The 24,899-nt window shown below is 54.1% G+C and overlaps 2 protein-coding genes across 4 annotated transcripts in view; one reads left to right on the top strand and one right to left on the bottom strand.

Moving 5' to 3' along the window:
• Positions 1–1,135: 1,135 nt before the first annotated feature.
• Positions 1,136–13,198, top strand: ARX (aristaless related homeobox). Of its 2 annotated transcripts, none has more exons than XM_047716719.1 (5): positions 1,136–1,559; positions 3,341–4,229; positions 6,844–6,889; positions 9,696–10,024; positions 12,292–13,198. In XM_047716719.1, the coding sequence occupies exons 1-5, from the start codon at positions 1,364–1,366 to the stop codon at positions 12,530–12,532; spliced, it is 1,701 nt and encodes a 566-aa protein (XP_047572675.1). In that variant the 5' UTR covers positions 1,136–1,363; the 3' UTR covers positions 12,533–13,198. The 2 variants fall into 2 exon arrangements, with proteins under 2 accessions (XP_047572675.1, XP_047572676.1); XM_047716720.1 differs by lacking the exon at positions 12,292–13,198 and adding an exon at positions 10,360–11,061.
• A 7,032-nt stretch (positions 13,199–20,230) lies between these two features.
• Positions 20,231–24,899, bottom strand: part of POLA1 (DNA polymerase alpha 1, catalytic subunit) — a 307,958-nt gene continuing 303,289 nt past the window's right edge. For both annotated transcript variants that reach the window (XM_047716113.1, XM_047716112.1), the window contains one exon: positions 20,231–21,510. In XM_047716113.1, the coding sequence (XP_047572069.1) occupies positions 21,368–21,510 (143 nt within the window). In that variant the 3' untranslated portion in view covers positions 20,231–21,367. The remainder of the gene's footprint in view (positions 21,511–24,899) is intronic.

Consider the following 24,899-nt stretch of genomic DNA (forward strand, 5'->3'; position numbering starts at 1 on the left):
CCTTGCACCCAGGCAAGGAGGGAGTCCATGCTAGCCCCTCGCCCAGGCTTGGCCCAACTTCAGTCCCGGCTGGTCTCGATTCTCAGCGCTGGACGCGCAGGAAGTTGTTTGGTAAGAAACGCATTCAACCACAGGCTCATTCTCTTACCTTTGCTAATGGTAGCCAGGCCCTAAGAATTCAAAATTTTAGGTGCTTACGCTTGGTAGAAGCCGAACCTGGGTCCTTCCCACCCGGGAGAACGCAGGGCCCCCACAGGTCTGGTCCCTGCACGAGATTTGAGAGTGTCCAGTCTCGGGGTGACAGCCTAACTAATGGAGGCGAACTTGCGGGAGGAAGAGAGAAGCGAGTCTGGGGAGGAGGGGGAGACTCCCAGACTCCGCAGTTGACACTCGCCTGTCCCGTTCTGACCCGTAGGTGCTCAAGTGAAGGCCGCGGGTCTTTGGCAGAGCTTAGTCCTCAAGAGGACTATTTCCAGAGGTCAAGACGGAGACGAGAGAGGTTGGGGGCCTCTACGAACCCGAGAGCAACCTCCGGGCTCTGGGTGAAGACTAACAGCTCAAGGCGTCGGGCCACAAGAGTAAAGGGAACGCCCAAACAGTAACGTTTGCTTTCGGCCAGCACCCTGACACCTCGGAGGCCCATCCGGCCTAAAGGGCACGGCGACCGGGCGCTACTGAGATCGAGGCGCCGTCCTGGAAGCACAGCGCTGGCTTTGCAAAGTACCAAGTCGGTCTGAACGCGAGCCTCAAGGCCTTGCCACCAGGAAGCGAGGTCCTCTGGTTGGTGGAAGGGGCGCACGGCGCCCAAGTGGCACCCACAGGCCTGACATCAGAATAAGCTAGAGCTTCGGGGCAGCCCTGATGGGATAAAGGAGAATCCACAGGAAGAAGATGGAGAACTTAGAAAATTGTTAGTTAAAAACAAAAAAAGAAAAGAAAAATAGTTTGGGTGAGTGCCCGCTCTCCCCTTATCCTCCGCAACCCCACTCCCCAACGCCGGCCTTTCCGGACTCCAGTCCGGGCTTTGCTCTGAGCCCGCAGCCCAGCGCAGCCCGGCCTCTGGCGAGAGCCAATCAGAGGGCGCCTCTCAGCACGTGGAGGAGAGAGACTCCAGAGCTCCGCGCCCGCCGCTCACTACACTTGTTACTGCTTGTCCTGAGCGCGGAGAGGGCGAGCTTGAGCTGCGGGCAGGGCGGGAGCCAGCAGCCAGCAACCGAGGGAGGCAGAGAGGCACAGAGATCGAAGTAATATCCATTACAACCAACCATCTAACCCCACTCCCTAACACACATCCATCCACCCCACCCTCCAGGAGAGGCAGCCAGCGGCCCCGCTCTCTGCGTCCAGGGAAAAAGCCCCAGCCATGAGCAATCAGTACCAGGAGGAGGGCTGCTCCGAGAGGCCCGAGTGCAAAAGTAAATCTCCAACTTTGCTCTCCTCCTACTGCATCGACAGCATCCTGGGCCGAAGGAGCCCATGCAAGATGCGACTGCTGGGAGCCGCGCAGAGCCTGCCCGCCCCACTGGCCAGCCGCGCCGACCAGGAAAAGGCTGTGCAAGGTAAGGCTGCGCCCGCCAGGCACCTGCAAAGAGTGCTGGGCACTGGTTTGGATGTTTGATGTTCGGGGCCAGGGGCCTGGGGTTATCAAGCTGGAGATGGAGGACAGAGAGAGAACAACTCTGAGGCCTGGTGCCTCAAAGAGCAGCAAACATCTCGCTAGGGGCTGTCTCTCCCTTCCTTTCAGCTTCCTGAAGCACAGGCCAAGCTTCGCTTGAGGGGGGGGGGGGGCTTAGATTATCAGAATTGGCCTTTAGGTCGTTCCAGTGCTTCCTTTGGTGGCCTTGGGGGTGCTCTGAAGAGGGGCCACCGGTCAGAAACAGCAGGTGCCGGGTGGACCCTTGTAACAACTTGAAGACAAGGACCCCTAAAGCTGTGAATAGGGGTGTCCAGGTAGACTGAGCCTTGGTATCTCCTCTTTGGAAGATTTCTTTATTTGTAGTGCTCTCCACACCCCCCATCCGCCCCCCACCGTCCGCCCTTTTTTTCTTTTTTTAATTGTAGCTTACTTGTGACCTTTTAAACCCAAGCTTTGTAGAAAACATCTCCCTGGGATTACCCAAATGCTCCTTATTGTATTTGAAATGTATGAAATGTGCGGCTTCTGGGTGCTATGTTTTCTCTGCTGTGTTATTTTTAAAAAATAGAGTTGAAACATTTAAAAGGTTTTTTTTCCCCTAAAATTAAAAATTCCAAAACAACCGTCGTTTTGCCCCGAACCTGTTACGCTCAAGTTTCGCCTAGAGCTGCTCTCAGAAGTATCACAGGGAAAGAATTGATTCCTTTTAAAATCCGAAAACCAGCGGTCCAGCCGCAGCGCCCCTTGGAAGACAGGAGCAGATGGCGGAGAAGAAGTTTAAAATAAAACTGACTTTTTCCTTTTCTTTTTTTAGCCTGCAGTGGCACCTGTGCCAGGCGCTTCCTCGAAGGGAAAGAGCGGCCTGTGCCTGTTGTGCCCCCCTCCTGCCCCCTCCCAGGCCTTTCCGAGCCCATTTTCCCCAGGACGATTTTTCTTTGCCTTTCTGTGCTAGGAGCCCCCGTTCCCCGCCCGCGGCGGGCTGTTGCGGCACGGCCCGCGCTCAGGGCCACTGGGCCGCTTCCTCAGTCCCCGCAGGGGTCGCCCACGGGCAGCGCCCCTCTCGCCGGCCTGGGCCTGCGTGGCAGAGCAGCGGGCAGAGGTCCTGCGTAAAGTTTTCAGGGTGGTGATGATTTTTTTTTAAAGTTGTTGAATGTTTTCAGATTCTTCCTTGCCCTGAAATGGGGCATGAAATGAAAATGAAATGAAATGGGGAGGGGGAAAAAGTGAGAGAGAGAGAGAGAGAGAGAGCGTGCAAAGGGAAAGAAAAGAAAGGAAGAAAGGAAGAGGAGAGTGAGCGGAGAAAGCGCACAAAAAGAAAGGAAGGAAGGGCGAGAGGAGAAAGATGAGGAAAGAACGTGAGAGACGGGTAGAGAAGGAAGGAGAAAAAGAGAAGGAAAATAAAAATGAAAGGGAGAGAGGGAAAGAAAGGTAAAGGAAGGAAAAAGGAAATGAAGGGAAGAGTGGGAGAGGGAAAGGAGAGATAAGAGGGACGGAGGAGGACAGAAGAAAAAAAAAGAGAAGGAAAGAAAAAGAAGAAGCCTGAAAAGTGGGGAAGGAGGTGAAGGGGGTCCAAATCCGGTAGCGCGCGGGAGGGGGGACCGGGGCCTAGGGGCCCGAGAGAGCAGTGGTGGGTCGGCCTCCGGCGGCGGCTCTGGCGGGGACGCCCGGCTGGCTAGTGCGCTGACCGCTCTCCCTTGCCCGCAGGCTCCCCCAAGGGCAGCAGCGCCCCGTTCGAGGCTGAGCTCCACCTGCCGCCCAAGCTTCGGCGCCTGTACGGCCCGGGCGGGGGCCGCCTCCTCCAGGGCGCCGCGGCGGCGGCGGCGGCGGCCGCGGCAGCTGCTGCGGCAGCGGCCACGGCCACGGCGGGTCCGCGCGGGGAGGCCCCTCCGCCGCAGCCTCCAACCGCGCGGCCCGGGGAGCGGCCGGACAGCGCGGGGGCTGCGGTGGCCGCTGCGGCCGCCGCGGCCGCGGCCTGGGACACGCTCAAGATCAGCCAGGCACCGCAGGTGAGCATCAGCCGCAGCAAGTCGTACCGCGAAAACGGGGCGCCCTTCGTGCCGCCACCGCCCGCGCTGGACGAGCTGGGTGGCCCGGGGGGCGCCGCGCACCCGGACGAGCGCCTCGGCCCGGCCAGCGGCCCCGGTGGCGCCCAGGCGGCGGGCGGCGGTACGGGCGCAGAGGACGACGAGGAGGAGCTGCTGGAGGATGAAGAGGACGAAGACGAGGAAGAGGAGCTGTTGGAGGACGACGAGGAGGAGCTGCTGGAGGACGACGCCCGCGCGCTGCTCAAGGAGCCCCGGCGCTGCAACGTGGCCGCCACTGGCGGGGTGGCCGCCGCCGCCGCCGCCGCCGCCGCCGCCGCCGTGGCCACAGAGGGAGGCGAGCTATCGCCTAAGGAGGAGCTCCTGCTGCACCCAGAGGACGCCGAGGGCAAGGACGGCGAGGACAGCGTGTGCCTGTCGGCGGGCAGCGATTCGGAGGAGGGGCTGCTGAAGCGCAAACAGCGGCGCTACCGCACCACGTTCACCAGCTACCAGCTGGAGGAACTGGAGCGGGCCTTCCAGAAGACGCACTACCCAGACGTCTTCACCAGGTACGCGAGAGGGGCGGGCGCGGCGGTAGCTCGGAGAAAGCACCAGCTGGCCCCGGAGAGGGAAGGCGGGCGGGCGGGGGCCCCGGGTTCGGGGCAGGGACTTGGCTCTTGCTACCCAGGTGTGTCCTCCCAGCGCACCCACCCCTACTCACAAAAAACTACGCCCACCCAACCCTACCCCTACTCCCGGCTTTAAGTTTGGACTGGGATCGCTCCTTTCCTTCCCAAAGTCTCTCCAGTTTAATTTTTTTTTTTTTTTTTTTTGTCAAATTACAAGTTTTAGTTAGAGAAAAACGGCCTCTCCAAAGAGTGCCCGAAAGCACCACCTTGGAGGCACGCGCTCCCCAGAGCACAGACGCCGGACCCCAGGCGCTGCGGTCCCGGCCAGGCCCCAGGCCAGGCTCAGGAAGCAAAAACAGGGGCTATTTTTGGCCGCTGTGTGGTGCGCGTTCGCCACCCCCGCCTGATGCCCCAGGAGCCTGGTGCGTATCAGTTACGCTGTTCGCTGTTCACAGTGAAGCTGGAGCCCGTGCCTGCGGAGAAGGCCTTTAAAAAGATTCCAGTTCTGTCGTTTGAGGACTTCTGAAATAACGGGAGCAAGTCAGAACTGGGCAGGGTTTGGTATCTGCACATCTGGGGGGCAGCAGCCAGTCTTCTCCGCTCATCCCTGTGCTCTCTTCGCACACGCACGTTAAGCCCAGCACTCGTTTACTGTACGCGGGTTTACAGGGGCGGGCCGGGATTGCTGGCAGCCTGGCGGTCGGGAGACAAAACGGCGGGGGGAGGAGGATTTTTCCTCTTTGGACGGCTGTCCAGCCGGAGTATTCCGCCTGGTCACGCTCCACTTTCCTCTTGCCGGACTGTTTTGGGGAAAGAGGTGAGATGACTGGACCCCAAGGCCCCAGCTAGTTCATCCAACCTGGGGCGCTGGCCGGCGGTGGGGGAGGCTTCCTCACCCACCCGAAGGCCAAGGTCTGGGCTCAGACGAGGAGAGGAGCCAGGGGCAGGGCAAACTTCCCTCCGTGGGTAGTAGAAACCGATGGGTATATGCCTGGCGCAGGAGCTTGTCAAGCTCGGGCAGCTCCTTCGCTCAAGACGCGTGCAGCTTTTCCATAAGCGGTTTAGAAGCGGAAGGCTAGCCGCCCCTTTGAACCGGAGGAGGAATCGAGGCTCAGAGCTCAGGAGGCCCGAGCCAACTCTAAAGTGTCGCTGATCTGGCGAGTAATTGCCAAACTCTCTTAAGCAGTCATGAAAAAGAAGTGGCTCTGATGCTGGCAGGCACTACACTTGGTCACCCCTTGAGCTAAAGCTGGTCCTCCCCTATACCATCCAGTCCCTCATCATCTTTAAAAAGAACATAAATTTCAAAATCGGTGTGTGCTATAAACTGGCTAAGTGGCCGCCCTGCTTTTTTGCACTTGTGACACATGTGTGTTTCAAAAGAAGAAAATGATGAGGTATCACTGGGCATCCAGGTCTGCCCTTTCTTAGCTTCTCCAGGGGGAACCAGAGTGCTGGAAGGGGAGCAGCTCCACTCCGGCAGCCGGTGCCCTCCTCTTTCCCACTGGGGGTTACCTAGAGTTCCTGGGCTCAGGCGGGGGAGCCGGCCAGAAGTGTGGCTTTAGATTTGCTGGTGCTCACGACAGCGGGAGGCAAGGGAAAGCGCTCGGTGATCTGGTTTTCTCTCCTGGCCCTGAAGTTCCAGGTGTGGACCTGTGCCCTGCGGGCATTGCAGACCCAGGTCCCAGGCTGGGGTGGCCCCCAATCTTTCATAGTAGCCGGGGTAGAGCCAATTATTCTCTCGAGCTCATATTTTCGGTAAACAGGTCGTAAGCCATTTTACAGCATCTTAATGGTTTCCTATTTGCCTTAATTGTCGCAGTAATAACTGCAATGACGGGGTAGGGTTTCAGTTAAATTGACTTCCCCTGAGATGGGCAGGGTTTGTAGTGGGCACTGGAGTCAGGAGGTGCGCAGAATTTTGTTTAATCAAAAAATTACCCCACTGAACTCTTAACAAGCTTAACATATCTCCAGAGGGTAATGGGGAGTATGACCTAAGGGGCGAGGGAGGGAGGGAGGGGGGTGGTGGGGGGGAGAGATGGAGTGAAAGGCGAAGAGCTGGAGAGGGAGAGAGAGAGAAGGAGGGGGAGAATGGGGTGGGGGGGAGGTAGAAAAAAATTTCAAGGCAGAAAGACACCAAGGGCAGGAACATAATTTTTGGTTGAATACTGAGTTCTCCCATGTAACATTAGGACAGAACAGGCAGTAAGCATTGTGTGCATGTGTGTTTCTTGTACAACTCTGGCTTATGGGAGACTGAGGGGGAATCCGAGTACCAGTTAGTTTTATGGACTCAAGAAGCCACCCCTGTCACTCTTGAATATAGTATGATACAAGATAATATCTTATACCCAGCAATGTGTTGTGTGTTTTTTATGTTTTCAAACAGTAGGCATTTTGGTGGTGAAGGACTCATGAGGCCCATCTGTTTGGGGGTGAGGCAGGCAGCCAGGGGAGACCCTTATGGCAGAGGCCTGCCAGCAAGGGGAAGGTGGCTGAGGGTTTGCCGGAGCCTGCTGTGACCTCCTGTCTGTGTGTCGCTTTCTTATAGGGAGGAACTGGCCATGAGGCTGGATTTGACTGAGGCCCGAGTCCAGGTGAGCTGCACCAGCAGAGAGAGAGGGGGGAGGGGGGGGCGGGGAGGGGGAGAAGAGTGGGAGGGGGGGGTGGATGAATTGGGGTGGGTTGAGACCCCCCCTTCATAAAACGAAGAGAAGCAGAATCAGGAAAAAAAAAATAGACCCAGACACTCATGCACAAAAAGACGAAAATGTGAAGACCTGGGAGTTTGGAGGGGAAGGTTTCTGGGTTTGGGAAGCTTGAAGAAGGGGTCTAGGATCAGAAGAGGGGTTTCAGGGTTTCCGCACTGCAGTCAGGAGCCCCCCGGTTCCATGGCCCCTGTAGGAAACAATTGGAGGACTGACTTCTCCTGATTGAAATAATGGGATGGAGCATGGATTTGGTTGTTAGACAAATCCGCTCAGCTCCAAGCAGGTATTTGGCTGCGATTAAGTCTCCAATCGGGCTTCATAAAAGCCCACTTAGTGCTAGAACAAACAGGGCCATTTGAAGGCAAAATGCTGTTTGATTTCCCCTCCGCTCGCACAAGGAGCTGGCTAATGCTATTTGATTTCCCATTTTTTATAGCAATGAGCCCACATTGATCTAATAGGGAGTGAGTGCAATGCTATTAAAGGTGTTTGCAGCCCCATACCAGAGTGCATTTCCGAACCCAGGCCTCATAACCAAAGAGACGATCAACACTGGGCAGCCCCGATGGCCAACAGAAAACAGATGTCCCTGGGTTAGGAGCTGAGTGAATCACTTTACAGTCAAAATCAAGCGCTGATAAAGCACAATAAATTCCATATGGCTCATTTAATACACAACAGCTTCTTGCATTAGAGGGCTAATGATGAGGCCTGTCCCCTCCTTTCTGTTGACACATTTCTCCATTGTCAAACAGAGATGTGACAGCAACTCCGTATTTTCAGCTCAGGGGAACGAGTCGTGGGAAAGTTAAATAACTTTTAAAAAGAAAGAGAGCGCCCCCTCCCCTTCTCCTCTCTCCCTATTCACTGGAGAAGATGTAATTAAGTGAATATGAATTATTAGAGCCCTTTCGTTTACCTTTGGGGGACCTCAGAGGTATTAATTCAATAATGAGGAATTGCAGGGGGACATCTTGATGATTGCAGTTGAGCCGGGAGAGACGATCTGTCTGTAAAAGGTTTCCACGTTCTTTGAGGGCATTCTGCCTCCCCTGCCCCCTCCCCTCCTCCACTCCTTTCACTGCCATCGGAGAGTGGCGGATATTCTCGTCTAGACAGATTTGGATACACAAAAGCTGCCCACCCAGCCTGGTCCCATCTAGTCTTACTTTTCCAAGCCTCTGAATTTCCGCACTAGAGTGCTTCTCTAATTCACAAATAGATTGTTTGAGGGCTGTGGCATCTTACGGATGGCCCCCTTTTCAGCAGCCCCTTTTCAGCAGCGTTTGAAATAATCAACTGATGTGGATTCTCGACTTCTCTTGTCATAGGGGGCTGTCTAGAAGGGAACTAGTAGGACAACTTCCAAGTGTGTATATACGAAAGGCACGGATGTCTTTCAATTAAAAAAACACACCGAGTCCTCTGGGATCATTTACATTATATTTTCATATAACTCTGGAGAGTCCTGGAGTTCATTCTTAATTTTTAGACTCGTGTGCAGGCATCACCCCAAGCCTAAAAATATTAATGCCTTCAGGGGAGAAGGAGCATATCTTATTAGCTGTGGGTGTGATGAACAGGTCACATAAAAATAATTTCATGCTTCTGGGAGTTATTTTTAGATTATGGTAGATGCCACATCTCAGGTGAAGGTCTCTACTAAAACAGCTTTCTATTAACAATTAGGAAGATACCTTATGCTGGAAACCTCCCCCAAGCCTAGAACTGTCTTATTTAAATAACCTGTTTAAACCACATCCCGCAAAGAAATCAAGGACCTGTTAGCTCTGAAGATGTGTGAAGTCTACAGGTAGTCCGCACTCTGATTTCTGTTCGTCCAGGGTTTGCTGCATACCTGGGCCTGGCAGTCAGCGCCTTCCTGGCGGGAAGCAGGCCCTGCAGAGCCCCCGCAGATGGCAGGCCGCAGGCCCCATATTTCCTTTCCCAGAGAACTGCGTCCCTACACTGTATGCTTGTTTGCTGGGGCAAACCCAGCTTTTCCTGCCCGCCCAGCTTTCCCCAAGCCCCAGAACCCAGCTTAGTGCTCTTAGGTGTTCAACAAATATTTCTGGAAAGAATAAATGAACCGCCTCCCCGAGGTCCCCTTTTCAACACAGCGGGGATTTTGCCAGCTCTTGGGTAAACCTGAAATAGGCGGAACCGCTGACACGCAGTGGAGAGCCCGTGTGTGTTCATCCCTGGGTGGCTGCCCACTGCCAAGAGTCCCAGGCTACGGCGAGCTTGCACATGCTTTACGTTATACATTCCACACAGCAGTTTTATTATCACCATTTTACAGATTAGAAAACTGAGGTTGAGAGAGGTTTAAGCGACGTGTTTAAAGCTGCCCCGCAAGCAGATGGCGGCGACGTTTAAACCTCGGTTTCCCCCTTTCTAAACTCTGGGACCACTTTCTTCCAACTTGGAAAGGAACCAGGCTGTTTCAAATACGCGCTGCTGGAAAGGCTGTCCGGCCCCGTGTTTCCTGCTGGCTTTACGTTTGGGCTCCTTCTGGCCACCCGTTTGGCCCCAGAGGTGTCGTTGAATAGCCGGAGGCCAGAGAGGGGCGAGTGGGCTCCGGCCCGGGTGGAAAGAAGAAAGGGCCCCGCAGCACTGGGGTGGGGGGCGGGGAGGAGGCCGGGGCGGGCCCCCAGCGCCCGCCGACCGTGGCTCTCTCCGCGCTTTGCAGGTCTGGTTCCAGAACCGTCGGGCGAAGTGGCGCAAGCGGGAGAAGGCGGGCGCGCAGACCCATCCTCCTGGGCTGCCCTTCCCCGGGCCGCTCTCGGCCACCCACCCGCTGAGCCCCTACCTGGACGCCAGCCCCTTCCCTCCGCACCACCCAGCGCTTGACTCGGCCTGGACGGCCGCCGCTGCCGCGGCCGCCGCCGCCTTCCCGAGCCTACCTCCGCCTCCAGGCTCGGCCAGCCTGCCGCCCAGCGGGGCGCCGCTGGGCCTGAGCACTTTCCTCGGAGCCGCTGTGTTCCGACACCCGGCCTTCATCAGCCCTGCGTTCGGCAGGTAACGCGCGGCCTCGGGGAGTCTGTCTGTCTGTCTGTCTGTCTCTCTCATACACACACGGAGGCTGGGATCAGGGAGGAGGCCGGAGACAGGCCGCAGCTCCACACCTCTTCGCTCTTTGGACAACCCGCAGAGGTTTAGCCAAAGAAAATACTCTCTAATTTTGCCTCAGTGTGGATCTCGAAGGGAATGACTTGGGACTGAGCAGCAAAGGGGAGGGCGGTGGCAGTAACAGACGCCCTGTCAACTGGGAGTGTTCAGTGAGAGCTGTACAAGTACCAGCTGAAGGCAGCAACCACTCAGGCCATAGCTGGTATGCGTGTAACCGTGCCCAGGTGTATCCTACGGAGCTGAGATGACTCCAGATTTTGCAAAAAGCCTTCCCCACACCCCAAAGCCTGGCAGAGGAACACAGTTCTGGTTTCCACAGGAGCCCTGGAGCCACCGGCCCTCTGGGTGCAAAGAATTCTTTCTTCTTCCCCAGACTCTAACTTCCCTGTCACTCAAATGACCCGCTGCCAGCCATACCCCCATATGTGCAACCCCCCCCCCACACCCTCACGGCAGCACAAGACAACGAAATAAAAGAAACAGTTCATCGTATATTATAATTCCCTTTCTTTAAATGAACATCGAATGGTGAAATAAAAAGTCTGTATAATCACCCAGACAAAGAAACAAAGGAGGGATGTATTAAGTTGGAAAGTGCAGTGAAAACTGAGTGCAGCTTCAATGATCTCTCTTTGGGAGAACAAAGAAATAACAGATTCATCCAACTGCGCAGCCACTTAACAAAAATCATCTTAGAGAAAAGTTTCAAAAAAAGACACTAAGTAAAAGTAGTTTCATGTAACGAACCGGTAAAATAAACAGTGTACTGAGGTGTAGTTGGTGACTCAGTTTACCTATGGAACCAGGGCATCTTACACACCCCCTCCAGGCCACACTTTATTTTTTCTGGGAAAACAACTTGAAGTCCCGTGTCCCTTGAACCAACCCCACCCCCACCCCCTTTTCCTTCGGACAAATGACTTGTAAAAGCTGGCAAACCATGGCTGGAGTACCAGACTTCGAGATTTGGAGCGGTCGCAAGAGGAGTGCGGTGGGGGTGGCATGAAGGGTGGAGGGTGACTTGGGATAAGTAGGAGGCTGTCCTCAAACCCCAGTGGGCTCATTTCTAATCGTGGAAACTCCCAGTCGGCACTGCGGGAGTTCGGAGCCAGAAACCTGGCAGCGGGGCGGGGCGGGGGGGATGAGGGGGTTTGAGGGTGGTAGTGTCAGGTGGCAGGGGGGCGGCCCTGGCCTCAGCTGCAGGTCCGCTGTGTTGTGAGAAGGGGGTGGAGGCGCCGCGAGAAGCAATCCCGGCGCCGCCTGGAGTTGGTGGCGCGGACTGGGATCCCAGACTTGGGGTCCGAGGCTTGCGCGTCGCCGTGCACAGCGCGCGCGCGGGGGTCGCGGGTTCGGGGGTTCTCTGGGTAAGAGGCTGCGGGACGCAGGGAAGGCGATGGGGAAAGAGTGTTGCCGCGCCGGGACGCGGGGCGGCTGGCGGGTCAGAGCGGCCTGTCGAGCGGAAATCAACAGGCGGGCGCCCCCCACCCCCACCTCGCGGTCATTGGCTGGGCACTGGCAGCTCAGTCTGGCGCGGGAGGGTGGCCGTGTCGGCGGGAAGGCCAGCAAACCAGGCCAGCTTTTCCGGGCAAGAGGAGTCCCCCGCCGACAAGGCGCCCTAGGGAGAGTACAAAGTCTGCAGCATAGGTCTGGATCGGTTTCGATCCCACTTTCTCCCTTCTTTATCTTTTTTACTTTACTCCTCCCTCTATCTCTCTTCTTTTCCTCTTTGTCTTTCTTTTCTCTCCTGGCAACTGGAGCTCCCGGCCTGAATACAGCCCCTCCTTATGCGAAAGCGCAGAATCCAGGCAATGGGGCCGTTGGGTTTTGGGCCAGGGGACCTGCTTCTGCCCTGGCTCAGATCCCCTCAGGATATCTGGTCCCTGCGCCTCGCCCCACCCCCGCCACACACCGTCGGTTCCCTGCTCTAGTAAAGCCCTCTCAGAGCACCCTAGCCTCCCACCCGTGCTCCCACCTGTACCCCAGCCCATGGCCCACACTAGCCCTGCGACTCCGGGCTTCTTCCGGCGGCGCCCTTTCTGCTCCCCGGGTGGGAGGCGGCGGGAAACGCTGCCCGCCCGCTCCCCTCCCTGCCCCCCTACCCCCGGCGCCGCGCTCAGCTCCCGAGGCCGTGACCGCGCTGTTTGCTCTCCCTGCAGGCTCTTTTCCACCATGGCCCCCCTGACCAGCGCGTCGACCGCGGCCGCGCTCCTGAGACAGCCCACGCCCGCCGTGGAGGGCGCGGTGGCGTCGGGCGCGCTGGCCGACCCGGCCACTGCGGCCGCAGACAGACGCGCCTCTAGCATAGCGGCGCTGAGGCTCAAGGCCAAGGAGCACGCCGCGCAGCTCACGCAGCTCAACATCCTGCCGGGCACCAGCACGGGCAAGGAGGTGTGCTAAAGGCTGCCCTCCACCCTCGCGCCCCGGGCGCACCCCGAAAGGTCACCTCACTCAGCACCACTCAAGACCAAATGGAAACAGAGGACCAGCACACTCCCGAGACGGCACTGAGAGAGCGCAGCCGCCTTCGCAGCAGCCTGGATGCGGGCAAGGCAGCCCCTGGCGCTACCGGACGTGGCACCTCCTCGGCTGGCTGTCCACCCGCCCCTGTCCCCGCCCCTGCCACTGCCAACCTCGCTCCCACTCGAACGTCCATTCTCTCCCGTTCTTACTTTGCTGAAAATATCGGAGAGGTTTTCTCTCCAAGACGCCTGGTATTGAAGTTAAAAAATTAAAAAAACCCAACCTCTCTTCCTCCTGGCACCCCACTTAGCTTTTTTTTTTTTTTTAACAGCATTTTGGCGCTCTAAGTTGATCTCCCAAGCGTGGGCCCCGGTGTGAAGCCAGGGCCAGGGAAGCGAACGCGAATCTGTAAGATAGCTAACAGTGCACTTAACAGAAAGGGGCGTCTTGTTCTTGTTCTCTTCTTTATCATACACCAACCAAGGTTTTTATATCAAACCAAAGGGAAATACTCTGCTAGAATATGGACTGTTGAAGTCACCAAACTGTGATTATTGATTCTGTACATACCATTGTTATTAAAAAAAAAAAAAAAGAACAGAGCTTTGTATATTTGAAATGTTATAACGCAATTGCACTCAGCGTGGTATGGTAAAAGTTTGTCCTCCTGTAGATTCTTACTGTGTTGTAGATACGGTAGGGTTCCTAGACAAATATTTATGTACTCAAGCCCTTTATTTAACTTATTAACTGTAGAGGCTTCCGAAACCTTTAAGATAAAGGCAATGGTACAGTACTTTTGTGTAATGTGTAATTGTTATCACTTTTCCTTGCTATCTAGTGGAGAAGTGTCACGCTCAAAATAAAAAAAAAATTATATGTTTAACAAAAGGAAGTGTGAATGCTCTATGCAGGCGCTGTGGGGTCAGCACACTGGGGGCCCCCCAGAGGCCAGGGGTGGGCTCCAGCGCTCAGGCACCTTCTCGGTTTATCTGCGAGCGCGTTCTCCTGGCAGAGGCCCCAGGTTTGAATCTGATCCTCGAAGGCATTCGGGTTTCGCCCACGAGTTAAGGACGCCGCCGCAGCGCTTTCCGCCGCATCTCGCCTCCCCCGGGTCGTGCCGCAGCGGGAGCTGAGAGTCCGGGGCTACGGACGTGGGTTGGGCCCCATGGTGGGCGGTGGGTGGACGGTAGGCGTTGTTGACGGTGGAGATAGAAAGTTGAAGCGAGCAGGAGTCTTGGCTTGGAAGGTGAAGGAAACTGTTCGTGGAAAGTGCCACGTAACAAGGAAGCGCGCAGTCCGAGATGACAGGTAATGGCGAGAGCAGGAAGCCGAGGCGCCGGCTTCCGAGGGGGCGGGCTCCACAGTAGACCCGCGGGGAGGAGGGTGTGTGTGTGTGTGCGCGCGCGCGCGCGTCGGTGTGTGTGTGTGGGTGGGTGTGTGTGTGTGTGAGAAAGAGAGAGAGATGGGGAGAGGGAGAGAGAGAAGAACGCAGAAACAGTGATGGAAAGGCAGCGAGGGGTATCCAAGTGGCAGATCTTAACTCGACAAATGTCATTACATCACTTATCCAGGCATTGGCAAATGTATACGTTTAAAAAAATCTAAACAACTCAGGTTTCTTGAGGAGACCCCATCAGACTTGCAATCCGTAACCCCCTCGGCGCACTACTCCCCGCGCCGGGAACCGTGGCTTCTCCCTCCCCCGCCTCGGCCCTTCCTGCGCCCCTCCCGGTGACCGCGGGGGAAGCCCGCCCGCGGGGGCTGGGTCTCGCCGATGCTCCCAGGGTGATGGGAAAGGGAAGAGAAGCTTAATTAGTTTCAATTTGTAGTAATTAGCGCGCCGGACCTTTGGGGAGAGGGGCAGGCGGGGGGTGGGGTGCCGCCGCGGCGTGACTACCGGGCTCGCGGAGCGGGTGCCAGCCGCCCCGCCAGGCCGTGGGCCAGTCGGGCGCCGCGGGGGGCGGGGGCGGGGGCGAGTCTCGGGGCCTGCCGTCCGGCTCCGCGCGCGCTCCCGGGCCGCGCCCCGCAGAAGGGGGGCGGGTCCCCTTGCGGCCGGGAGCTCAAGTGTGCGCGGCCTAGGGGCAGGTGCGGGGTCGGGCAGAGGTCAGCGGCAACTCGGGGGCGGATAACCCGCTCAGCAGCTGCCGCGCTCGGGCCCGGGTGTCCTCGGCTCGCCCCCCCACCCCCCACCCGCCCGGGCGCTGAAATCCGGAGCCCCCGCCTGCTGGGAACTTTGGGGAAGGCGCCCACGGGCTTCGGGGCCACGGCTGCTTTCCGGCCCTGGGCAGTCGGGTGGGGCGACCGCCGCCGAGCCCCGGCTCCGGACTCACAAGGACGGAGCTCGAAAGCAGAAGCCCCGCCTGGAGCCAGGGGGAGCGGGCCCTCCCACCACCTCTTTTCAGCCACTGCGGCCACACACCCCTTTCTCGAGTTTAGCAGGCCCGGCGGGAACTTTCTAGGACGTCCCCTCGCGATCTGAGTGCCTCAAACCTCCAGGCTCCACAGGATCTCCCGGTGTCAAGGCCCCTTTCCTGGGGTGGGCAGGGTTACTCTGGAGTTGGAGGTGGGGATAGGGGAGGGCAGGAGAAGAGGGAGTGAGGGAAAGGATTTTTTTTTTTTTTTTTTTTTTTTTTTTTTTTTGGTGGTCAATATCAATTTTCCCTCGATTTTGGCTTTTTGTTTAGGTACGGCTTTTTTTCCTCTCCAGACTGCCAGTTGGATGTTATACGAGAAACAGTACCATTCTTCCTGTTAATGAACTCTTTTTTAAGTCATTTTTTCTCATTTGACCCTTCCATGGAGCAGAAGCAAATTGCGTGAAATTACCTCCAAGGATTACATTTATTACTGGCCAATGAGAACCCCTTGCCTTGTTTTACAAACTCTTAATCCTATGTCATTCTGATGCCACAAACAAGCCCGGTCCTGGGCCTCCTATTCTTTCAACTTTCCCCAGCTGGAGGGACCTCATTCTGCACTTAATATTCCCCATAAATATCACACGCTAAAGACCCCCTGACTTCCAGCAAGTCCACATTAAACATGTGACATGTCACGCATGACAAACTCTGAGTATCTTTTCAAAGCAGCATTAAAAGCAAAGAAACCAATTTTCTTCTCCTTCCAAACCTCCCCAAGTGCTGAATGATGGGGATTGGAAAGAGCCACTGGAGCGTACTTAGGGGGATTTTATGAGATTTTCCAGAATGATTTAATCTTATTGTGAGCATTATTAATGAATGGCAACCCAATTTGGCCCCAATATCTGGGAATGCAGTCACAATGCTGGGAGCGGCTGAACCCCCCCCCCCAACCTTAAGCAAACCTCTTCCATCCTGGAGGAGGACATGCCGAGCCCAGGGGAGTTCAGGAGAGCCCCTGCGATGGGGGCATGGCTGTCCCCTGTCACACCCAGGGCAGAATGCCCCACCACCTGCTTTCCCAGGGCCACCCCTACAGAATCCTGGGATGAGGGGTGATTGGGAGACTCTGTGGGAAGGGTGAGAGAAGGGGAAAGTTAACTTGCTACATTTTCAGACAGGCTAGCTGGATCTGGATAAGGCCCTGGAAGGAAAGGCAAGAAGGGATTAAGTTTGCCATAATATTATCAGAAGGTGCCCCTGTGTTCCTCTGTCACCAACCACCCATGGCCTGGCACGCGGACGGTTGGGGTGGGGATCCTAGGTTTGTGGTGGGGAAGACGGAAGTTAGGTGAATTAGAGAGAGGGACTATTGGAGAAGGTTTGGGACTTGAAACTCAGACTTCAGCTAAAGTCACCAGTATTGGCCCCAGCCAGTTTCCCATTTTTCTTCCCCCTCCTATTAGCTCACTCCTCTCCCTAATTGGGGCAAACATTTATTACTGTTGTTTTGGATTTGTACAACCCAGAGACAAGGCACCCGCAGTTCTCCTTTTCGTATCATTTTGAGTGTAGAGATCTTACTGGATTAGAAGAAGGGGCCGATGTTAGAGGGAAGAAAAGTATACACGGGTTCATTGAACTTGCCTTTAGAGGGCAAAAAATGTGTGCATGAGCATGTGTGCATGTGTATACACAACAGTGTGTGTGGAGGAAGGGGGTCTTTAACGGGGCCTAAGAGGGTATTTTGGAACCCTGAGTCCCAAGGAGGAACCGTGTATTTCACTGCCAGTGGCAGGCTGGCTGGGGGTGGGGAGTAGGAAACCCGCTACCTGCCAGGGTGGGGTGGGGGGAGAAGAATTTTTCACAGGAAAAAAGTTGTGTTGTCTCTGGACGTTATTAACGGTCCACTTTGAAGTATACATTTTTTCCTTTAAAGAAAAGGGAGCGATCACCAGTTATACATTACGAAATGTCATTCAGTCATTTTTATTCAATTCTCCGGAAATCTTCGTAAAAGCCTGAATCATACTTCTGCAAGCAGCAATTTTGTTAATCCAGGGGGTTATTACTCTGGGCCCTTATTAGGTTCTACACCACTGCCAAGCAATCCTATAACCCTCTCAAAAGAAGTTTACCTCCCTGTTATAAAACCAGTAGTGGTATTTATACTGTGCAATAATTAGTGTATTACTTGAATCCACTAACACGTTCATTTTATCTCCGCACAAAACCTCTAGTCTGCTTATAGAAAGCTTGTGCCTCCTTTGGTGCTGGTAAAGTGGTGAAAGAGTGAATTGAAGGCTGGTTGCACTTTCTCCTTTTGCCTCGCCTTAATTCCCATCTCTTTTTGCTCTCATCCAATTAGCACAGTGTATTAAGCGGTTTATCATCTCATAGTCAGCTATTGAGAGAAACAAGGCGAGCACTTTGCAATAGAACCTGCGCTCCTTTGACACCCTCAGGTACTTACATATTCCACTGTGCTATGAATAATAGAGGAAGAATGGAGCGCTAATTCCCTCATCAAAGAATGCCTTGTCTGCTGCTTTGCTCAACAACACCATTCTGATCAAAAGAAAAGCAATAAAGCTTAGCATAACAAAACGAAACCTACTTATTAGCTTAGTGGTTAAATTAATGCAGAGCCGCTGCTATTCAAAACCAAGGTTTGAAAACAGCCTCCAACAACCTGATAATGCTGCCTTCGGGATGAAGGAATTTTAATCTGAAATTTGAGGCTGGCTCAGATGAGTTAATCTATTAAACTGCTATAAGGAAGCTCCACGGCAAAGCGTTCAATTAAGAAATATTTAGGTGAGGGGAGAGAGAATGAGGGAGACAGAGAGAGAGAGAGAGAGAGGGAGAGAGACAGAGAGACAGAGAGAGGGAGAGGAGGAAGGGAGGGAAAGCAAGGTGGCTTTAAGTTTGGGATGGGAGCACGGAATGGAGGGGCTGGGGGAGTCTGACCAGAGGGTCTGGGGCTTGGTGTGTTTTTCTTAAGACCCTGACACAAGGTGGGGAGGTGTGTTTCTGGAGTTTCCTTTATCTTTGCATCTCCTGCCAAACGAATTTAAATGCTGCGTTGGGAAAGGCATGTTGATGTGCGCGTGTGTTGGAGGTTGAGAGGTGGGGATGGGCGCGAGAAGGGGGCGGTGGCGAAGGGCAGTGAATTCATCCCCGTTCCACATCCCCTCCCGAACCCCCATCTGGGAACTTTGATAAGCCCCCAAGTCTTGGGGAACAGTCACAAGATTAACTCCGTCTGTTTCCTGGACAAATTAAAATCTTGAGCATGATCTCTGAAGGTTTTTCGACTTCTGGCCTCCCTTCTGCCCCCTTTAAATGAAGGAGAGCTGCCGGGTAGCCAGCGGTGTCCCAGACAGATGTGCGCCCTGTGGGCAGATCCTACTGCTTCTGTCCGAAAGGAGAGGTGCCCTTCTCAGAGGCGTGGGACCCTGAGAGGAGCAGGGTGCTTTTAGGGTACCGTTTCCCAACTGACCCAGATAAAAGTCAGCCCAGAGGTTTAGTCTGGCCCAGGGTTCAAAATTTTATTTAAAAAAAAAAAAATTGGTTGCCAAGGCTTCAAAATTGAGCCTCTCTACGGGGTATCGGGATTTCTGGCTTCTCTTCAAAACCGGATCATGGGGCCACCCTGGGCTCCAGGCCTTCCAGCACCACGGAGTACCCTCTGCCCTCTTTGGACAGGACGTGCCCACTCTGGTCCACCACAGTCCCTGCCATTCTGGCGTGTGAGCACGGCTCGTTTCGGCTGCTCAGTGTTAGCATTGAGCTTAAGAGCCTCGCCCAGCAGCCTGTGGTGGAGACATGTAGGTAGGCGCCTCCTTGCAAAGAAGTGGGTGGCACTTCTGCACCCACCCCACCCACTGCCCTACCAACTGAGAAATATCAAGGGGTAGAAACCTTTCTCGGAGAAGAGTGAGTGCTCGTGAAAAGTGAGTGCTTCTCTGGTGTTCTAATAGAGTCACTGGAATTCTTAATCAAAGTTGCAGTTTCGATTTCCTGTAAAATTCTGGACTCTCTATGTGCCTCCCAGAAAAGCCCCTCCACTAACCTGGAGTTCCACATCTGAACAGGAAAGCGTCTATGGCGGGGCCCCTGGCTGGCTCAGTGGGTTAAGCGGCTGCCTTTGGCTCGGCTTCGGTCATGATCCCTGGGGGTCCTGGGATCCAGCAGCAGCAACCGCGCCCCACTCCCAGGCCGGGCTCCCTGTTCGGCGGGGAGCCTGCTTATCCCTCTCCCTCTGTCCCTTCACCCACTTGTTCTTTCTCTTTCTCAAGTGAATGGATAAAATCTTTTGAGAGAGAGAGAGAGAGAGAGAGAGAGAGAGAGAGAAAGCATCTATGGCTCCATTAGCTGTTCTTGGGCCTGGGCCATGCTGGCTCTAACTTCTCTAGCCTTGCTACAGAAGCAGGCCCTGACCTCACGGTGCTCGCCAGCTACATGCAGAGACAAGAAACAGAGCGGTAAGAAGTTATTTGAGCATCTTGGAGTTTCTTGATGACCAAGTTCAGGATAACTCTCTGTTTGTATTTACCATAAACCCAGGTTCCAGAAACCAAGGAAAATGTGCCTTCTCTTCAGAAAGCAGCGTGGAGGCATGGGCTCCAGAAACACACACTGGAGAACCATCTCCAGAACCTTATGTGACAGAAACAATGAAGACCACACTTACTCCCCCGCTCTTTTGCCGAAGCGATGTGGCTGCTCCCACTTGTGACAGGCTGCAGAGCCTGAGGTGCCAAGGCATTCACTAATTAAGCGACGGGGCCCTACACCCAAAGCGTCTCTGCTTGGAACCTCTGTCTCTTATACAGAGGACAAAGTGAGGGAGAGGAAAGAGAAAGCAAAGCAATACAGAAGATGGTATCATCTCCACTGTTTTCACAAGGGGATTCACTAGTGTCTGTGCTGAGCGACCTTTCTCCTGTGAGGGGCCTTTTTCCCAAGAGCCACTGGGTCTCGTTCTCCAAAAATAGATACCAGTGGGCTCTTGGCTTAGCTCTCTGGCTGTCCAAGTCAGCAAAGCACATGAGAAACCTTACTTCATCTCTTAAATGACCCGAGGTCCACAGGAATTCTCCCAAATGCTACTCGGAACATTTGGACATACATCACTTGGGCATCTCAGAGCTGACTTCGAACCGGGCTGAGGTTTGGGAAGGGGATGGCCTCCAGTCATCCCTTACTCCTGGCTGCCACCTCTAGCCAACATTTTGCACCTGATAAAGATTCACTGCAACTGCTTTCCTTTCAGAAAACTTTATTTAAGCAGGGGATGGGGAGAGGGGATGGAAGCACAACATATTTTTCTTGTAGAAAAACAGGTAGACATTTTAAAAAATATATAGCACAGTGTACAGGGGAAATAGATTCTGTTAGTATAATCTCACAAATACTGTAAGAATGGAAAGACTGCTATATTGAAATACATTTGGCTTCTGGCAAAGAGGCACCACTGTGAAGAAATGAAAGGGGGGGGAAAAAAAAAGCAAAACAGAAAAAACCAAAACAGCACCGGGGCTAAGTAGCCAAACCTCCTCTCAATTTCTTCTGAACACAACACAACGATACTTTCCCCAACCTCTACACATTTTAAAGGAAATGTTATAGGATATCAAATTATTTTAAATGTGTTTTCCTACTATATAAACCTTACCTGGACTTTCTACTTAAGGGGGAAAAGAAGGAATGTGAGTGTAAAACACCTGCCCAGTACAGGTGTGCACGTGCAGCTCTGGGCCAATTGAATAAACAAGTAAGCTCTGTTTAATCTATTTAGTCAACGCAAGGCTTCTCCATCTCCCCCCTCGGCTACCTATATAAAAGACAAGACTGAAAAGGACAGCCACTCCTGGAGCCAGCGGCTGGGCCAACAGTTGGGTTCAGACTGGGTTTAATTGGCGTGTGAAAAGGCAAAATGTTAGCGCTCCTACCAGGCTTCATAAATCTCTCTCTCTGGGGGCATCTCTGCTGAAGGCCCTGGGGCAAAGCCTGGGGTCCCCTGCATTCCAGCCACTCTCAATTAATTTCTCGTCCCTCACCAGCCCCTCCCCTCGAAATCCAGTCCTAAATACGAAGCGGCCAGCTCTTCAGCCACTTTGCAGTGGGCTCTAGGCTGTGTTTCAGTAGTTGGGGTCACACTACGACAGGAAGGCTCTTCCGATGTGCTCCGATGCTTGGCAGGCGAACGACCGTTGCGGTCCCCGGTCTCCCGGTCCCCGTCAGTAATGCCCCTCCCAAGCCCCATGCGCACAAACAGGAGATGCGGTGGTCCTACAGGAGACGTGATGGCCGAGAAGCAGGTAGGGTCTGGCGGAGGTGACGCAGTGGCCGGGAAGCCGGGTGTCTGTCTTCACCCACCCAGGCTGCCCCTTCTGGGGTGCCCTCAAGGCCTCACGGCGCAGTCAGCGAAGAGTTTGCTGAGGTTCACTTCCGAGTAGCCACTTCGGGCCAAGAACTGCCCTGCAGTGTTCTTGAGTTTTTGGTAGTCCTGACGAACTTTGGGGGTAAAAAACTTCTTCCACTTATCTAAAAAGAAATAAAAATAAAAGGTTTACAAGTCTCAGAGGTAGCGTCTTTAAAGACCATTGAGTATTTACTGGTCAAGCACTAGAGAAGAGGGCGTGGATTCGGTTTGCAGTTCTGTGTCTCAGATGTCCTCATGGTCCCGTGGCTGGTCTACACCCGGGGCCAGTCCCATGCGGGGGGTGGGTGAGACCCCTAGATTCCTCTGTGGGAGCCTTTCTTCCTGTGCCCTGCCTGCCACTGCTCACCACCTAGCTGACACAGCGCCCTGTGGGACAGGCAGGTTCCCGCTCTAGTGATGCGAGCCGCAGGCGCAGGCCGGGCTGCGGCCGCCAAGGTGAAGGCCGCCCGCGGCCCGCGCTCCCACCGCGCTGTCCAGCACACGCGCGCAACTGTGTGCGAGGTATGGACGCGGCAGCAAAGACTTCGTCTCGAAGGAAGCCAGAGCCTCCTGGAGCTAAGTCCCTGGAGCAGCTGGGCCTAGTTGACTTTCAGGCCCTTCGGTCTGTGTCCCTCTGCAACACAAAACGCCTCTGTTGACAGAGGTAAGGGGTAGGCTGTCCAGAGAGCACCTGTCCATTGGTAAGATTCCTTCTTCTTCTTTGTCCACACTGTATGCCTGTGAACTCTGGGTATGCAGCGGCGGGTCCTCTGTCTCCTGCCGCTGTTACCCATTCATCTCTGGCCTTCCCATTCTGAGAAGGGCTCTACCAGCCAGAGAGGAGAGGCTTCCTTTCCTTCCCCAGAGCCTGCTACCTCTGCCCTTGGTTCGTTTAAAGGAGCAGTAAGGGCTGAGACACTGAGGTCTGATCTTTGGAGGATAAGGGTGATCCCTAGGGGAGGCGCCCTTCCCGGATGCTTTAGATGACATAGTTTTAGTTCAGAGCTGCGCAGGAACCCCGTAAGGTGTGTGGAAAGGCACACATTTATTTATTTATTTATTTTGGATCTCCATTTGCTGGCTGAAGGTGGGTGGTTAAGTCACTCGCCCCGGGTCACACGGCTGGAAATCTGGGATGAAAAAATGCAAGCCCAGGTATCCAGAAGCCTGAGTCCACACTGGGGAGGACAGGCTCACCTGTGCACCGCCCTCACCCTACCCTGCGTGCCGGCACCCAGAATGAGACGCGCAGGCCCCCAGATGCCGGCCTGTGCCAAGTCAGGCTGCCCAGTGCCCCGGAATAGGAAAGTATCAGGAAGGAAACACGGAAGGGAGTGCACATTGACCACAGAAAGAAAAACCCCACTGCAACAACAGAGCAACACTGAAATCTACAAAACACCCAGAAAACTAAAGCTGGGTCTCCAGATTTTTGTTCCTTAGCTACAAGTTCGCATTTGTTCTCTGCAACCTTTTCTAAATTACATCAATTGCCTTTCAAGAAACAACAACAAGAAGTTTTGTGGCGAGGATTTAAATGCCCAATGGGGGTGGAAAAAGGGGGCGAGGAGCAAGTGAGAGAGGGAGGCACCGGCAGCCGACTACAGAAAGACACTTTGAAAGTTCTAATTATCGGAGTCTGGGAATCTGCCACAATGGCCCCGAGCGGTGGCGGTGGCGGCCGCCTCCCCGCGGGCCAGAGCGGCAGCCCGCGCCCCGTGCATGTGAATGACACACGCGCAGGTGCTGACTGGGGCGCACATTTCAGGAGCCGCCGGGGCAGGGGAGGAAGGGAGAGGGCCTCGCTCCTGATGTGTTTACCTCCTCTGCTGATGGGATATTGACTTTTCCCACCAGGTTGGTTAGGAAGGGGACTATTTACGCTGCCACACAGCAGAGTTAGAATGACAACCAGCGTCACTCGGTGCTCTTCTTCGGAAAAGATGAGTGTGACCGCCAGCATATCCCATAGCCGGTCAATACAGCTGAGGCACCACTGCACGCCAGTTGGACATGCAGATAAAAGCTCCCACTTGCTTCCCCAGTGAGAATTTAATCAATAACGTATGGAAGGTCTTCTAGGAAACAGAACTGCACGAGCTGGCACAGGCGCGCCAGAGCGGGGAGCAGGGGGGAGGGAGGGCTCACCCCTTCTTTGTGTTTATTCTTGGCCCCCTTCAGGCACCTAGGCCCCCTACATTAGGCTTCGCATGAAACTGCTCTCCTGTTTCCTTTACTGCTACGCCCACCACCGTAGAACTCAAGGGAAAATACCAGTGTTAAATGGTGGAAACCAGTTAATGTGGCTAGGAGCACGTGATTCCTTCTCCCTGCTCTGGTTTTGGGAGTCGGTAAAGAGGCCACTGACACAGGCACCGCAGGTCAGGCACCCAATGACAACAACTGTTAAGAGATTCCAAGAGGCCATCCGGCAGGGGCTGGGAAGACCAGCCCAGCCCGGTCCACAGTGACGCCAGGGGCCGGGGCTGTTGCTGTCTCAGCAACCAGCGTGGAAAAATCCAAACTTCGTCAACTGGGGAAGGAAATGCTCTTCCTACACTCAGGTGCATCAGCGAAATCAACTCCAGTGGCCTCAACTATCACCTGGAAATCACTCATCTTAGTACCCCAGTGAAGCGAGTCCTCTTTTCCTGGGAATAACCTTTGAGGAACGCGTATCTGCAGCTTCCCGGGCTTTCTACATGCTGACTCCTTAGAGTCATATACTGGTTATCAGAAACATCCTGTCCCCAACCCTTATGAGAACAGTGAAAAACAAGGTAGCCTAGACATTAACTATTGACAGTATTTTATCAGATACTAAAACGAACTGCTAATTTAAAAGGTGGTTTCTACTGATTAGAATAAAAAACCTCATCATCAGGCAAGTTACACTGTTTTCTACACAGGATGAACTAAAGCATCACCTGCAGGTTGAACCTGTCTTAAATATTTTATTTAGAAGTAACAGATCCAAGCAAACATTAGAACTGTTTGATCAAATGGGAGTATTTTCCCATCGAAGGAAAGCATCTCCACTTCAGAGATTTTATTTCCGTATCAGTAAACCAAAAATCTCTTTCAGCTGTAGTCTTTGTAAGAACCCCCCTTGGACTTAAGGAAACACATTCAACTAGAAACCACGAGGCAAAGACATTTTAACATCGCCTACTGGTTATTTTATTTTAATTAAGGCAGGCTTAGGCACACAGGCAGCAGCCGTCTCTGTTCTGAATGTCTGTTTCATTTATTTCCGTGCAAAGGTATCAAACAACAGTCAGTTATAATTGATTCTGTCAGGTGTTATACAGTCAGTCATAATTGTCTCTGTGTAGAGGTGTGTCAATTTACTATATCTGAATTAAATATTCTGTCAATTATGAAATCAGGTAATAATTTCAGTCAGTTTTTTAATTGCATGGCTTCCCACCATACAGTTCTCTGCTTTCCCACCGTTTCTAATCCATAGCCTCCCTCTCTCAATGCAACGTGAGCTTTGCCTCAAGGGGTG

This window comes from Lutra lutra, chromosome X, assembly GCF_902655055.1.
Source record: "Lutra lutra chromosome X, mLutLut1.2, whole genome shotgun sequence".
Taxonomy (NCBI): Eukaryota; Metazoa; Chordata; class Mammalia; order Carnivora; family Mustelidae; genus Lutra; species Lutra lutra.